The 17,201-nt window shown below is 39.8% G+C and overlaps 1 protein-coding gene across 2 annotated transcripts in view; it reads left to right on the top strand.

Annotated features, from left to right (window-relative positions):
* Window positions 1–17,201, top strand: part of CAP2 (CAP, adenylate cyclase-associated protein, 2 (yeast)) — a 70,031-nt gene that overhangs the window by 12,456 nt on the left and 40,374 nt on the right. For both annotated transcript variants that reach the window (XM_009326487.1, XM_009326488.1), the window contains exon 3: window positions 3,380–3,480. In XM_009326487.1, coding sequence (XP_009324762.1) covers window positions 3,380–3,480 — 101 coding nt within the window. The remainder of the gene's footprint in view (window positions 1–3,379; window positions 3,481–17,201) is intronic.

Raw genomic sequence — 17,201 nt, 5'->3', positions numbered from 1 at the left:
ATTTATATTGTTGTAGATAACTCACCAGATGAAAATGTCTGCTTGAGCCAAATTAGCAGAAGAAATGAGACATCCCCAAAATTTGCAGCATAAATATTCCCAAAGAAGTCTGTAATATAAACATCGAGTTTAGTTGCCAGCTCTCTGAATTTCACAGTGCGGACCTACTTCATTTAATTGTTTAACATCCTTAATCAAATATGAGCTTGTTCATAAGCGTTTGTTCACTAGGGGCTGCCACACATTCATGGCCTTACGTTGTTATCTCTTGAGCTCTCCCTTCTCAGGTGGATCTCCAAAGCACTACGTTGGAGAATAAACCAAAAAAGTCTATCTTCATTTATTCACATCGTATCACCAAATCATATTTTTTCACGCCTTAATTTTTTTGTTGTTCATGAAATTTACAGGGTAAATAACCTTACAAATGTGGCAGTTCTAATGTTGATTGAGCAGAGGTTCCCCTTCCTTTCTCCAGAGCTTGTTTTTTCACCCAGAACCCTGACATATATCCCTTTATTAGCTTCATATCCTTTGCTTTCTGTATTCCTTGGCCCTTTCCTGCATTCTCCAGAGAAGAGCACATCCCAGCATGGACTCAGCTGCTGTACAGAAGCTGCAGAACAAGCAGAAAGTTGCAGGCAGCTTCCTTACTGACACAGAAGCAAGTCAGTGTATGTCAGCTGCTTTATTGTTCCTGTATGCCAGCCCTTACCCAACAACACATGCGAGGGACCTTCCCCACAGTCATGTGTGCCATGGCCTACACACTGGCAGCTGCTGTGGAGCAGCTGGCTGAAAGCAGCATGTTTCTATGGCAGGAAGGGAGCGCCTTCCAGCAGGCTTCCATAGCAGATGAGTTAGCCCATCAGAGTAAGCGTCAGTGATAAAATGCTTACGGTCCAGAGAAAACCTAGATAGCTAGTAAACTGTAGCAAAGTCATGGAGAAACACGATCCATGTACAAACTGACAAATAAATCAATCACTGCTAGAAAATATATGTTTTTTAAAAATACAGGCTTCAATCCTATAATTAATCCATTTAGGTGAACCTCTGTATTAATCCACAGCTCAGTATTGCAGAAGCAGGGCTGATTTCAGGACAGGAGATGAACTCACCATGTGAGGTACTTCCATGAAAATTGCTATATCCTTGGCCTAACGTAAGAGCTCAATCAGGTGAAAAGATTCACTCCCCAGGGAAACAGAGCCTTAAAACCCCAGCAGATCCCTGGAAGAAACCAACTGACAAACCTTGTTGGAGTGAGATTATAAAACACACCCACTAGGAGACTGCAGTAAGAAGCTGAGATGAGCAGCACCATGGGGCACTTGCCAGCCTGCACCACGTCTCCAAGCGGAGCTGTCTCACACCAGGACTCAGGAATTAGATTTTGCTGATGCAGTTAGGAAAGACTGGACCGGTTCTTCAGTTTGGGCAGCTGATACGCATATAGTGCCACAAACATCATTCTGTATGCCTGTGTCACTGTGCTTCTGCAGACGTTCACATAACCGCCACAGCAACTGCAGAGTTGACAGTCTTACAGAACAGGTCTCTTTTTCTCCTTTAAAACTGACACTCAGCCAGAGTATGACCTTTTTTAAGTCTCTAGTGGAAATGGAGATATATTGCTTTTTTCTACTGTGACCCCCTCCCCTAAAAGACCATTCCATAATTAGAATTATTACAAAAAATAACCTTGACTTTTCAATTAATACTTTTTCAGAAACAACAAAATACTGAGGAGGATAGGAAAATTGCACCTTTACTGTTTTCCTAAATGGCATTACAATGGCAGGATTGCAAACAAATCATTCCATTGCTCTGCATGGCCCACAGCAAATTCTAGTAAATGCTCCTGTGAGTTAGCTGTATTGAATAGTAAAAAATAGCATAGCTGCTTTCTAGTTTTGCATAGGACAATTGCCATTTGGTGAACTGCTATTTAAAACTCTGCTCTAAAGTAAAAGGTTACAATGATTCTCTTGGGGACATACGCAGATTTGTACAAAGAACATAAATGGGGTTTGGAAAGCATCTCCACAACTAAAACCTTTTGTACACTAGGTTGTTTGAGGGGTTTACACACAAACACTTAATACGGAAGAAAGCCCAGAAATTCCTCAGAATTAAAGGTGAGTGACATCAAGAGAACAAAAGGAGCCTTGAAATCCCGCCTAGCTGACTAACTACGTTTGTTTTTTTCACACAGGCCATTGCAAACTCCAATTGCCAGAGCCTTTCTTTTTTCTGTCAAGGAGCCAGATGACTCTTGTGGAACAAAGAGGGCTTTCAAGATTATGAATTTGGACACAATTGTCATATAGTGCCAAAAGGTTAAAGCAAACTCTCTGGGGAAAGCCTGGTACCTCTTCAGAGCAATCTTCAGGCTTCATTAATGAGGGAGAGAGGCTGGGAAGAATTTTAACCTTGGTCTCTCAGATCCTACAGATGCCATAAATTCACACTTGCATCGCTCATGCTGGACCTGGCAAAGGTTCTGAGGCATAGACAAGACATGAGGATATGTCAGGGAGTAAAGGGAGGGCTGGAAAGCATCCAAGGAAAGATTACTTTTGCTGTCTTAAAAGGTACCACATAAAGCCATTTAGAAGCCAGGTGCATAAGAAACTGCATTTTCTGATTGTCCACTTTATCAGGAAACTGCTCTGTATACCATATAGAAAATAGCATTTTTGTTCCTCTGTTAGAACATGTAGCATATATATAGTCAATGGGATGTGTCGTCTAGAAGACTTGTTTGAGCTTTCTTTATCCAGTGACAGTTTTGCAAGGTCAGACAACAAAATGAGGAGATTACAAAGCCGCATCTCACTGCATAAATCTACTGTCAACCCATTCTAAAGACTCTCTCTTACTGGAAATAGAATTGCTTGCTATTAAAAGCCATCAAACAATACAAAGATCTTCAGGAATGGGTGGCTGGTATAAAAATAGGTGTTCAGTACGGTGCAGATTCTTTTTAGGGGATAATATGTTTTACGTACAACAGTAGAATTTTGTTAAGACAATCATGCTTATCAGGCCACTAGGCCTTTGAAGGGCTAAGAAATGTTTATTTTAGCACCTGTCATTTTAAGACAAAAGAGGCTTCCCACTACATTATACAGAGTAAATTCTCTTCATGTTCCTAGCCGAGTTCTACCAAGAGCAGGGTTTTTTTCTTTCTAGGTAGGAAAAAACCATTATGCATCCTTTTTCACTGATTTCACAAATCAATGAGTACAGCAGAAATTAAGTCACAGCAATTTCCCCTGTTTCTATGGTATTTCTCCTCCGTCTGCTACAAAGGAATGTCCTATGCATTATGTACTTTATGAACCCATTGTAATGGAATGCTCTTCTTCTATAGGCATAGCACCATATGTTGAAGCCTTTGATAGACTGCTGAATGGAAGTGTTGCTGAGTTTCTCAGGTACAGCAAGATTCTTGAAGGTGACGTGAAGACACATGTGAGTATTTACTCAAATTTTCTCCCCATGATATAAGCGTACAAGTCTTGGAATCTGTGTGATCAGCCTTGATTGCTGAGTAGAGGAGGATCTTAATAGCAGTACTCTGAATTATTAGTTCTTGTAACAGTAATAACCTGGCATAACACACTGAGGACAGTTGGTTCAGGAAGGGCAAAAGGCTGTATGGGTTCATAAGAAGAGACTGCTCCCCTTCTACAGCACCAAAGGTTGAAGACCATGGTATGCAAAATATATAAATATTCTCAGTCACAAGCAATTTCAATTGTACTGTTGGCTGCTAAGCAGTTCCTTTGCAGGACAGGAACACAATTAAGAACATCAGTCAACAAATGAGTAGCAAACAATAGGTGGGTCCGAGCAGTGGTAACTTCTTATGGTTGTCTTCTAGGCATGTGTATCATCATTCCAATTAATGTAGAGATTTTGTTCTTTTGATTGTTTGTTTTTATTACTAACATCTCTTTCATTTGGAACAACATACATAGCAAACTAAAAAATGAGTATGTCAGACATTCAAATGACCCTTTTTTACCACATATGTCACAGTATGGAAGTACTATGCTATCATTTTCATGATGAAATTCCTTTGTAACCTCATAACAACTTGTTTGTTTCACTTTATTTTTAAGCCTGTCTTCTCTAAAACTGGTGGTAATAGAATGACAAAGGATGGACTTATCTTACCAACAGCTTACCAATACAGATTTTGAAAAAAAAACACACACAAGGGTCAGTTTAAGCTGGATCTGAAGGAGTGTGAAGCTTTTGACTTTTTCTAGTAGATCCATGCCATCAGGCCTTTCTTCATGTGTACGTTTCCCAATTCATTGCAGCTGCTGCTGTACATAACAAACACTGTAGCCAGAGAAAGATGCAGTCCTAGAAGCTACTGGGACTTATGCTGCAAGGCCAGCATAAATATTTTGCAAGACAGCCAAAGTAACCAGTCTACTCACAGAGCAAGAGCTCTGGGATTATTCTGTGAACTGTTTTTTCTCTGTGGTGTTATATGTTCTTGTTGGTAGGGTAGAGTTTCTGACCTAGTTAGGCCTAGAAAACTGGAGGGAGTAAGGAGATCAGGCAATTCTAGAGGATCTTTGTGTTGCTAAGGAAATGCTGCACTTCCTTTTTATTTGAAAAAGCCTTTTCACCTTAACAGTTATACTATAAGCTACAATGTATGTACTTTGTTCTTAAAAGAAATTAGGGAAAAATTCATAAACTGGGGGGGGGTGGGTGGGGATTACCAACCTAACCAAGCAGAGGATTAATCCCTGGAAAGGATTAAACTGGGGGGGTGGGGGGGTGGGGAATTACCAACCTAACCAAGCAGAGGATTAATCCCTGGAAAGTATTGGTTCTAGCTTTGGTCATTAAATTCATTAGACACCATTATTTTGCAGTTGATTTCTCAACAGTCTAGATCTGAGAGGTACAGAAATAGCCTTAGTACCAACACTAAGCAGGGAAAAAAATTGCATTTAACATTCTAAATGACTAAAACCTTTTTAATATACACTATCTGTAAATGTTTAAATCAGTAAGTGTATTAATTTATGCATCTGTCACTATTTGATACTCATAATTGAGTCCATATAAAAGATTATTAATAATTTATCTGCCAAGTCTCTGAGTAGTCCCTAGCATGTTCTTGATGATGGTGTAATGCAAACTGTGATAAGGAGTATTTGTTAGGACTATGAGATTAGACATAAACAACTTTCCCTGACATAAAGAAACCGGTGATTCTGATTGCAGCCTACTAAATATTCTGAAATCTTAGATTCTGAATTTACAACGTAAAGCAGACTGTGGTTGCCTTATGCTCGTGCTTATCACTGAAGCAACATCTGTGCTTTACCTTGACAAGTGGAACAAGGAGTATTTTTCTTCTGGGTGTCTTATAGACCATGTGTCCTCAGCATTATACTTGCAGCTGCTGTCTCTTTCACATAATGAGCTGAAGGGAAGGTTGTATTTTATTTCAAAAAACACCTGTTGCCTAGAAAAACCTCACATACCTGACTGACCAGAATGGTAATATGAGAGAAAGAGAGACTTCATATTATGCTAAAGAAATGAGGGATTTAACATGATGTGTTCGTGGTGATTGCTGTAAGGATTGTGTGGTTTGTGTTTCTGGCGAAAGGAAGAATACAGCCATAACTAGTATCTGTTGGGGAGCCCCATTCCTATTTTCTCAGCATGCTGTACTCTAAATAGTCTATTGAAAGAGAACAAAATAAAAAAGAGAACTAATAGCTAGCTCCTGGCTCTGTTAAAGCAGCACGGTAGATTTTACAAAGATTAGTTTATCAAAGAAGAGTTCTGCTTAGACTCAATCTTAAGAGCAGCATATTTCTCATTCAAATTACAGTACATGCAGTGGTGAATCTCTGAGGTCAACTGCATTAAAGAAACTAACCACTTTTTAAAAAACTGAGAGAATGGCTAGGGTTTTTACTTTGTCTATTTAAAACAAATTATCCTAAATGGCTAAGATGAGATCCTTTTTCTGTCCTGTCACTGTGGAATAAAAAGCTGGTGATTATATGGATATTTCTATGAAATACAAAGTTCCCTACAGGCACAGATTTTATGAAACCACTTTCCGGTGTCCGTGTTGTAACTATAGAGCATGTGAAGTCAGTGAAAGAGTGAGTATGGCCAGGACTGCTGCCAACCAGCTGTCTTTGGCCTGACATACCAGTGTCTTGGAGGCTGTCACCAACTATTACAGGTTATAACAGCCCTGAAGCTGATTCACCATGTGTGCCAACACTGAACCATTCTTCTGTCAGAATGAGGAAAATTCAAAAGCAGTATAAAATAGACTGTGGGTCTACAACGTAGGCAGTTCTCTTATGCCCAGCAGATAGGATAGGACTGGCTGATCGCTGGATCAGAGAGACATGAGTCCCATCACTTTGCCCAGATGCATCCACCGCTACAGAAAATGTGCTGGGGATGACAAAGAGCTGCCTGTGGAAGACACAGTCTACCTTCAGATTGTGTCCCAGTGAGGAAGCTGGTCAAGCAGGTTTGATGTGCTCTTTGCGCCGTCAAAGCAAAGCAAGCAAGTTTTTTAGAAGGCCAAGAAGCAGGTTTTTGTGATGTGTTTATTATGAGCTTCTTCACATTGTTTTTGTTTATGTGATATCTCAAGTGGTGGAATACTTTGGCTTGAGTTTGAATAACGTACCAGATGAGACATAATGATAAGAAGAGAATGTACTAGTTCTACAAGAGAAGGACAGATAACGTAAAATTTCCATATTTTAGTATTTTATGTGGTACAGAGCAGAGCAGAATTACAGCGTTCCTGTCAAACACATAAACTAATACTTGCCTTTTTTTTTATTATTTGTAAAAATCTTTTAACCTTCCAACCCCACCAGTTGAAAGAACAGATTGTCTGAGTGATCCAGTTACGATCCCTCTTCTCTCATCCAAGCTATTTAGCTTGGGAAGGAAAACTGTAGAAATATGGATGCCTTTTCCCTCCTCTCTTCCATCAACTTGCAGGTGCTGAAATGCAGAGCTCAGACAGACAACCAGCTACGTTGTGGATTTGGAGCATTCAGAAATAAAAAGGCTGTTGGTTATCTTGCTACTTACTGGGAGAGAGTTTAGATACAAGTCGTTACGTGTATGACTACTCGAACAGGATAGCATGAAGCAGTAATTCACAGCACGTTACCCCATCTGCAGGGATTCTCTGTGTGCACGCACTGATTTGTTATCATGAGCAGGGGAAGCAGTGTTCACCGCACAAACATTGTTCGTATGCACGTGCCCAGAGTTTCTTTTCCTTATCTATTACATGAAAGCAATGGCATTCTCCTCTCCTCCTTCCAGGCATAGTTCATGTAAATATAGACAGACAACTGAAAACAGGAGTTATCTTTTCTGAGGTATATATGCACTTTGCAAAGTGCGGCTCCGGTTTGGCCTGTCAGTGAAGTTAAAAAATCCGAGCTTCCTCATTTTTTCCAAAGACTAGTTATTACACATGAAAAAGCTGTATCTTGTCTTTTCTCGTGAGAGATGTTGAAGAATTAGTCAATGACTTTCATAGCCCTGAACTTTGAACAGGATGTGCTGCTGCCTGTGATACACCAAAAAACACTTTTGCACTTTATCTTACCTAATCTAAACACAGACTATCGAACCCATTATTTGACTGATTCCTCATTAACAAGGCAATTTGCTTACAGGGCAACAAAATGCACAAGTGTACTCTCGTGTTCATCTTTTGTGCCCAGAGGCTGTGCGGTTTTAGGCATTGTGTTGAAAGTTGAATTAGAGCTCAGAGAGGAGGATGATGTCAACATGCCCAAAGAGAAGCTTGCTGTCAGGCTGGCCTTTGCATTTCTGTGATAGGTATTTTCTGCTGCATGAAATAAACACCAACCCAAGTAGCTACCACAGGACTGGGAAAACCAGAATACAGAAAAAAGAATAAAAAGACAAACACTTTTTATAGCATACAAAATGCACTCAGCTGAAAGAAAGAGACTAAGTGCAGAAAACAGTACTGCTATCCACCAAAAGTGAAAAACACAAAATAATCATCATCCAAAAAAACCCCTTGAAAATCTATGAATCTTAAAGTTGATTTTGTAATGCTAATTCAGCTGTATTTCTCACCCTGTATGTGTACTACAAGATACTTCATAACATAAGCAATAAAGAATGCTCACTTTAATATGACAAGAAAGATGGAATTGCAATATACACGATCTAGCCAAGTGGCTAATCCAGAAAAAGTATCATTTTTAGGAGCTTTACAACTTTTGATTGCTCTGTTCCAAAGGACAGCTTCACTTGTGTTCCAGGGATTGGATCTGGCTTTCAAAACAAGCAGGATTTATTGGGTCAGGTGCAGTGGTGTGCACACATGGTTGTACCTGTCTGACTGTAAGACACCTGGTTGGGAATAAAGATGGCTCCTGAGCATGAAGAACCTGTCCTTTGTGAGTCTAGGCCAACACCCCCTGAAAGAGTGGCAGTTTTTCCATTAATTTTGATGGGAGCTGGATCAGGCTGTTAGTTTCTTTACACTGACATTGCAGTAAATACCACGTGCTTTTCTTCTTATTTAAAAAGGCAAGGAAGAGACAAAAGTCAGATAGACTCTACTGAAAAATACATGCCATGGTGGCCAATACGGGGCATTTCATTGTGTTTTGCTGGCACGAGAAACATGCACCTGTAAATTTAGGGGGGGGGTGGTGGGAATGTACAATGAGAACATTCCATATGGCATTCCCTCAGTCAGAAACATAAGAAGTCAGAAACACAAACAGTCAAGGCTGTCAACAGTTCTTCATAACCTGTTTTCATGGGTCTTCTTTGCATGTGGGGTAGTTCCTGGCTAAACCCGTAAGTAGCTATGTTGACTTCACAGTAGTGCAGTTGATCAGGGACTATTTTTTGGGTAAGTGTCTAAAACTGTTGGCCCCTAAAAGCAGGGATTATATCTGTATGTGGTTACCCAGTACAACGGGGTTTTCTGATCGCCAAAGGATGCCAGGAAAAAGGTATCGTCAGAATGATTTGAGTGGGAAACCTTATAAGCAATGGGAAACCAAAGCAAACTCCATCATGTTTGCCCAAGAAAATGTTAAAAGAGAACTTGCTTATATGAAAAAATTTCCAATAGTGAAGGGCTCTTTAATCAACTGGATGACTTCAGAATAATATTCAGTGTTCAGACTAGATTTAACATCCATGTTTTACCAATTAATTTAGTTAATGTTTGGAACAATTAATCAGTCATTTGAAGTCTAAATCAGAACTGATCATATGCTCTAACGCTAATTTTGCTGCGCTCTAAAAATTTTTCGTTGAAGCCCTTTAAGAGCTAATTTGACTTTACTGACAGGAAACCTGTTTTTCCTGGTGGTTTTCCAGGAGAAGTAGTGTATAGACCTAGAGGCATAAGTGCCCCACAGGTTGAAAACCACTGCGTCAGCTTAAGCAAAAATCATAAGGTGATAAAATTACATGGCTAAGTTAGCTAGCTAAATGACGGGTAGCTTTAGTATGTGGACCAGCTGCACTCACAGCCACAAACACAGCGTGAGAATGTCTCGGTGGGCCTGTTGCAAAGTCATGCTGTAGGACACTTGCCAGCGTAAAGTAGGGAGAAACTTCTTAGGGCGGATTGGAGACATGGAGCTGGTACAGATCCAAGGTCCATGAGGAAGCCTTGATAAGGTAATCGGACTTCTTTCTTTTCTCTCTGATTCAAAGCAGTCCAGGATTGGGAGGGCATAGGTGGCAGTCATTTCAGGCACTCTGCCTCGGAACAGTGAGGTCTGTGGTTCTTACAGCAGTAATTTCCAGTGAACCACTGGCAAATTAAACTGTCTTGATCCATCAAGAAAACCAAGACAGAAGAGCAGAGAGACAGTATCCCTGCTTTTGTCATCGGCATGAACCTCTTGTGGCTGAAAACTCATCAGACTGGCATCAGTGCTCATGGATCTTATTTCTCTTGCACAGAATTATGATTTTTCAAGTTGGAGTGGTAACTTTATTTAAGCCCACTTATTTCAAGCTGAGAAATATATGAGAAATATATCCATGAATTTCTTTTTTTTTTTTTTTACTTTTTTTCTGTTTTGGGACACACATCTCCCATGCTCAACTGATGTCATTTGTTGCTACAGGCTATGAGCAAGTCTTTTATTAATTTTCAGTCTCATTCTTTCTGAAAAGCACGTGCACACTCTTTTCACTCATCCGGCCTCCCATCCCTGACCTGCTTTTATTTTGCTAGTTGGTGGTTGCAACTGTTTCGAGTGTATAGAAATGCTGGGCTTGGAAACTGAGAAGGCTGTTCATTGTGGTCAGCAAAAAAACAAACAATGAGCTCAGAATCTGGCTCTTCAGTCAGTTTCTAGTAAAAAGAAGTTCAGTGAATAATGAGAATTAAGCCACAAGGGAAACCAATGCGCGGTTTGAATGTTGTTTTAAATAAGCTGGGAGTGCTGTCAGGAGTGATGAGGGTAGAATGTGGCCACAAATGTGTATTGCCTCTTTTTATCCAGTATGAATTGCGTGATCAATATGGCCAGATTTCTGAATACTGAAGAGTCCATTAGGGTACATTAAACCATGTCACTGTCACTGCTAACTTCTGTTAGTCTATTGACATCCATACATTGAACTATGTATTTCCATAATTAATCTGAACTGCAAAGCAGTTTAATTTTTGCTATTTTGTTTCATAAGTTTAATTGTGTGTTTTATTCTAAATCCCAGAGCAATAATAAAAAGACTGGTTTAGGATCTGGAAGTAGATCTTTGAGGCTGAAATATTTCTTTCTTGTTGCTTTAATACACGTTCTGTTTGAAAAACCACCTTAGGTCAGATCTGCTTTTCAATCACATCACTGTGCATGTAGGTAACTACATTGCCTTTCAGAGAGGCTGAGGCCCCCTCTCCAAGTAAAGGTAGGCTTTTGGTATTTCGCACCTCTGAAAAACAAAAGCATGGTTGAGGTGGGAAGAAACCTTAAATATCATTATAGATGTGTTAGCTTTAAGCTTTGAACTTCCTTCCACGTTAGCACATTTTGGTCAGGGTCTGGGATTCTTTCAAGGTGATAAAAGTGGAAGTGAAGTTACAAGGAGACAGATTCTGGCACTTTTAGCCTTTGAGTTGCTTTCGGGGAGCTCAGTGGGACTACTTGCAGAATGAGGTGGGCAATGTCACCAGTTGTCCTGAAGTGTGTGAGAGACAGAAAATCCACAAAGCCATTTCAATATAAGAACCTATTTATCCAAGCTCGCTCTCTCTAAAGACAGTGCAATTTCTTAGAAGTGGATGGTTCTCCAGTCTTTATATCAGGGAATTTGGTAACTGTCAGACATACAAAGTCAAGAAATCAGCTCCTCAGTAGGGTGCCCAGTGAACACTGCCAAAAGAGTATTTCTGAAGTGATACCTCAATAAGTGCTGTAACCTTTTTAATTTATGGAGATAAGCATCTGGAGTTCCTAGAACTTGTATTTGTTAAATCAGGGACACATGAATGACATCCTAAACGTGTGAAATCATAAAGCCTTTTCTGATATTTCCTCAGCATGGCTTTGGACCTTCACTGAGAAGGACTTCTGAGAGAATAGCAGGGGTTAGACAGCGGGACTGTTTAGCAGCAGACCTCAGGGGCAAAACAGCCCATCAGAGAAATAACCGGAGTGCCTGCAGCCAGGGCAGGCAAAAGCGCGTTTGTACAGATGACAGTGAGACCTGCAGGTCCCTGAGATCTCTGTGATTGTCTGATGTGCTGGTTTACAGTGTCTGTTCCATGTAGGAAATGTAGGTTTGCCTTTCCTCAGGGAAATGAGGTCTCTCCACAAATAATTCCTCAACACAGGCAACTGTGCCCTCCAAAGAATTCTGAACTCAGATGTCCATGGGAAAAAAAAAATGAACCTGAATTTAAAAAATGGTTGCTCTTGATAATAGCCGAAGTTTGGACTTCATCTATTCAGTACATTGTATGTGGTTCCTATTTATTTAAGGAACTAATGCACACTTTGAGATACACAATGTAGCTCCAAGTAATAGTAGAAACTAGAAGCGTTGGAAGTCTGTGAAACTTTAATGTACCACAGTCTCTGTTCCTTAATGAAATCCTGAAGTGGGCTGGTTTTCCTTTCCCATCTCTCTTTGAGAAGCCTGCTTGCTTTTGCAGGCTAGTCAGGATGAAGAGCTGTAAGAGCTCTCTCAGGAAGATTGTGGCTAACTTCTGTAAATGCCTGTGCGGGTTGGGGTGCTTTCTATCTACTCTCCCTAATGCTGATTCCCAAAAAATTACAAATTTCTCATGGCATAACCTTTGACATGTGATGCAAAGGATATTCCTGTAATGTCATTAGTTATATTAACCCCCCCTGGAAAATTGCATACTTTTCTGAGTTGTCATTCATTCACAGTGTTAGCCTTTCACCTCAGGAGTCCTGAGGACAAATTGGAGGCAGGTCAAAACCAACTGATCCCTATTTGCTGTTACTCATGCTCTAAAGCTCATAGGATATACTATGACAGTCTTTGGTTATTAGAACCTCCAACCAACAATGGTGGCGTCGCATAGATTTTAGTGATGTATCCTCTGCACTGTAGAGAAGCCATTTGTTCTCATGATGCTTTTATGATTGTTCTTAAAATGTTTGGCTGTTTTCATCAGCTGTTTGTTTCTATGATTATCACTAATTACATATTATAAAGGCAGAACATGGCAGCACAAATTCTGCACAGCTGACAATCAATTTTGGGGATGTCCAGTGTATAGATAAGCACCAGGGACTGGAAGATCAGGTGTTGCAATGTGCCAATAGCATCTTTTCCTTCTACTGATGTGGAATCCTTTAAATGTAGATCCATGACTGTATGCTGTGCAATGAGGTGGCTTTGAAATCTCCCTCAGGTGACTGACTCTTTGCAGAAGACAGCAGTCTGCAGTGTAAATGGCAAACCTGAATTCTTGAACATCTTCAAAACTGTTCAGAAAAGAAAGGTATTGAAAACAAAAAAAACCCTTAGTCTGTAAATAGACCACATCTTCAGTAATGTGTGGACTATTTATTTTTGCACACAATTCTCAGTATTTTTCTATGCTGAATCTTCTGGAATCCCTATCTACCAATACACTACATCTGTTTTTGGCACTTCCATGTGAAAGTTGAAATGAACAGAGGTCAAGAGAGTTGCAGATTTTTGGCTGTTGTAAAAGAGATTTATGAAGAATTTGTGAATCTGGAAGACACAAAAGCAGCTTAAGCTTTAGGAGAGCATCGGCTAGTCAAGAGCTTTGGTCTGGACTTGCTCTTCTTCTCTGGTGGGTGGAGGTTATTAGAGATGATTTCGGAGAATATGATCTCCTACTGCTTCACTTGGCAATAATCAGTAGCCACAATGGCCCTGCAGCCAAATATTTATATCTGTTTGAAACAGTGACAGACGAACAAAATAATGGACTGCTTCTGCTACCAAGACTAATAATTAATTATTTAGCAAAGCTGACATTTAAATAGTATTCATTAGGTTTTAAAGTTAACAATCCCTTGAGATCAATCAGAACAGTTCATGTCACTCAAAACTGGGAGAGCTTAGACGAAATTCTGGACCACTAGGGCAAATTTTATTGGTGCAAAAAATGCAGAAGCTGTATATTCTTTATCCAAGGCAATAATTTTGTAATTAATGTAAAAGCAACTGTTGTGGCTTTAAATACCCCTTTACTCCAGTACATCTGTACAGTTCGTGTTTCATACAGAGAAATAAAATGGCAGATGATAGATGAGCAATGGTTTCCCCCAAACAATTCTATCCATCTGTCTTATGTCACTAGCACTGAAAGATCTTTAAGACCAATGTGGTTTGAGCTCTACCAGAGGTAAGAGCTCTGAGTGGTTTAAGTCACAGTCAAGCTTACTAAAAGGTAAAGTTAATGAACCTAGATACAGATGCTGCTCTGAAACAACAAGTAAGTAATGTTGGCTAGCACTGTGCACAGTTACATGACACACTGTTTAATACACTGGCGGATATAAACAGCTAGAGAGACCAGCACTGATATAACCTTAGATTGGTACTGGACAGGCAGTAGCAACGCTGAGAAATTTTAGCAAAAATTCCCTAATATAGGCATAGCCATGGAGGCTGAAAACCACTAAAAAAACCCCACTAATAGAGGACAGCTGATTGGTGGTAGTCAAACGTATCTATCTGAAAATAGAAAAGAAAATATCTGGGGTGGTGTCTGGCTCCATCAAAATCAATGGCAAATCTCCCATTGACTTCAATTTTGACTAGCATTTCAACCCTGTTTTCTGCATGGACCAGTAAGAGAAAGGTGATAGTTTTTTGTTTTCTTTCCTCTTCCTTTTCCAGTATAAAGTGCTCTGTTTGGAGAACTGCCACTGACTCTTCAGCATTTGGCCCAGTTTAAAAAAAATCTCTATCAGCCAATTAGCTGTACAAAATAAATACCGTCTCTTCAGCTGGCCTGGAGAGTTTCTATGGCAGCCCCATACTTAATCTAAACTTCATTCTTTTTCCATTTCTTGCTTCTCCCTTCAAGCCACCAGCCACTTCACCACTTCACTTTGAAGAGGCTCTTGAAAGCAGAATGTAAAAGACAAACTGTTTCTCTTCCTCTGGCAGTACTGTTCCTTTTAGAGAAAGACTGGGGTTTTTGCTCATAACAGTGACGCTCCATCTGCAGTTGTCATTTGCTGTCAGTCATTGTGTCTTTTGCTAAACCCAAAGGACCCAAAATTATTTCTGCAGAAACTATGATTAGAACTCTGGACCACAAAATCCCAATTCTTTTCCCTCATGCCCTCTTTACTATTTTGTTTCAGAATAAAGTCATTAAGTATATTTTAGAAATCCAAAATATACAGAGATTTGTATTTTGATTTGCAAATTATCACTGTTAAAGTTTGCACGTATATATATGCAGATGTGTATTCTCTAACAACAGAAGTCCAGTGGATTCTGATATTTACATTATGCTTTTCAGTGCTATGACTCTGAGGAAATACGTTATTAAATATAATAATATTTGACAAATTTAATATTATCAGGTCAATAGGGTAATTTTCTTGACTAAATTTCATTAGGAAAACCTTTGTTTGTTTCTCTTCTATTTAATTGTGGGTTTTTTTTCATAGACTGAATTTACTTGTAACTTGAGATCTGAATCTGTTTCTTCTTGTAGTTTGCCAAACTGTTGTCACATAAATAATATTTATATTTATTAGTGCTTGGATACCAGAGTGATGGGCAACTCAGATTGAATAAAACATTTAAAATGAGAAAGAGATAGATCCTAAAATCACATCTCCTCTCGAGGACTGAACTTTGCTAAAGCAAACTGGTAGTTTAAGCTTCAGGTTCAGTGCATCTATGTCTACTCAGTCTGAAACAGTGCAAGTTTGGGTGGAATCCATACTCACTCTACTTCAAACAGGTCAGAAGCATTGTCACCATTAGACATTGCTGACAGGGCCTCTGGCAATTTTTCAAGCAGTGGCTTCTGGGAAGTATCAGAAGTTGGCATTGTATTGTGACAGAAAAGGTTAAACCAGTTGCTATTAAAAAGATGATTTCTAAATATGTATGATTCCTCCATTAACTTCTGCAGGCTTAACTGTAAAGAGGCCTGTCTATGCTGTTACAGCGATGGTGACAGAGAGGTCACTCACTGTAGTCAGCCACAGGTTTCAAAAGGCATGGAATTGGGCTGACATTGCATACAGGTCGGACTTTGGCTCTTCCAGCCACATCAATCACCTAAGTCAGCTATCAAACACACCTGAGGTAAAGGACTAAGACACCTTATTCCACACTTTACTGATGGGGAAACTGAGGTGGTGAATGGAAGGCCACATGGTCCAGGCATTCAGGTCCACAGTCACAGGCATCTCCTCCAGCCTCTAGAACAAACTGCTAAAAGCAAAGTGGGAAAAGCTTTGAGGAACTTGCTTCCTTCAACATATTCGCCTCAGCTGAGGAATCTGTCTGATGATTGCTGTGTCCACTCATAATCCCAAGAATGCCAAAAGGAGTACCCAGCGTTTTTAGCTGTAAATTATCTGTTGCTGCAAAATATGCCCATTTCTATCTGTAGATGGATGTGTGCGAGTTTGTGTTCTAGTCTACTCTGATAAATTTTCTCATGATTCCCATGCATTTTTGACACTAAGGCTTCATTACTATCATTCATTATAACTGAGTTTCAGCTGATTTGTTCTGTGGCAATCTTTTGGCTGAGCCACATGAGTTGTTGAGAAAAATTCCTCCCGGTCCATTTTCACTCATTAGTCTTCACTGGATATGGGGGTCTAATGAAAGAGTCATCTCCCTATAAAAAATAATGCTGTCTGCTTAGTTACACAGCCTGCCTGCTAAACAGAGGGAGGTAGCAATGAAGTGTCACATTTCAAAGACTACAAGAAAGAATTGGAATGGTGATAGACTGAACTAATGCATTCTTAATGAGAAGAAGCTCTTCTGTTACTTTGATGGGGTGCATGGAAAGAAGTACGGTATGCTCAGAAATAGTAAAACTCAGCCATTTTTAATGCTGTTGGAGAAAGAAGGAAGTAACTGTGGCAGAAGTCTTATAAAATTCTGCTTGTAAAATGCAAAAACTGCAAAAAATACAAGCACGATCCTTTGGCTAAGATTTACATTCAAAGGTGAGATTTGATTCCTACACAACTAAAAGCTTTTGGGGCTGGATAAATTTTGGGCATGCAGCACAAGCCTTGCAATCAATATTGAGTCCACTGACCACTGAACGTTTCCAACACCCTATAATTAATTTGGGGTAACACGAAAATGCAAAAAGCCACACTTTTAATGCACCAGAGGTAACTCAAAGGGTGTTACCAGTGGCTTGGGTGCCCTCAATAGCAGAAGAGTTCTTAAAGACAGCTCCCAGACTTTTTGAGAAAGTGGCCTTCGCCACACTCTGCAGTAAAGGAGGAGGAGTAATAAACATAAAAGAGTAATACATGTCTGGAGGAGAAGTACATCTTGATTCCATATCCAACAATAGTTTTAACATCAGTCAGATGAGCAAGACCAGTAGGAGGCACACTCAAGGAATGTCAGTCTTTTAGGAACATCGGTGTACATCACCCAACAGTCTCTCTTCAGCTCTGACCCAT

This window comes from Pygoscelis adeliae, unplaced genomic scaffold (assembly GCF_000699105.1).
Source record: "Pygoscelis adeliae isolate BGI_AS28 unplaced genomic scaffold, ASM69910v1 Scaffold186, whole genome shotgun sequence".
In the NCBI taxonomy this organism is placed as follows: Eukaryota; Metazoa; Chordata; class Aves; order Sphenisciformes; family Spheniscidae; genus Pygoscelis; species Pygoscelis adeliae.
Note: the sequence above shows the minus strand (reverse complement) of the source record. Positions and strands in the feature narration are given on the sequence as shown.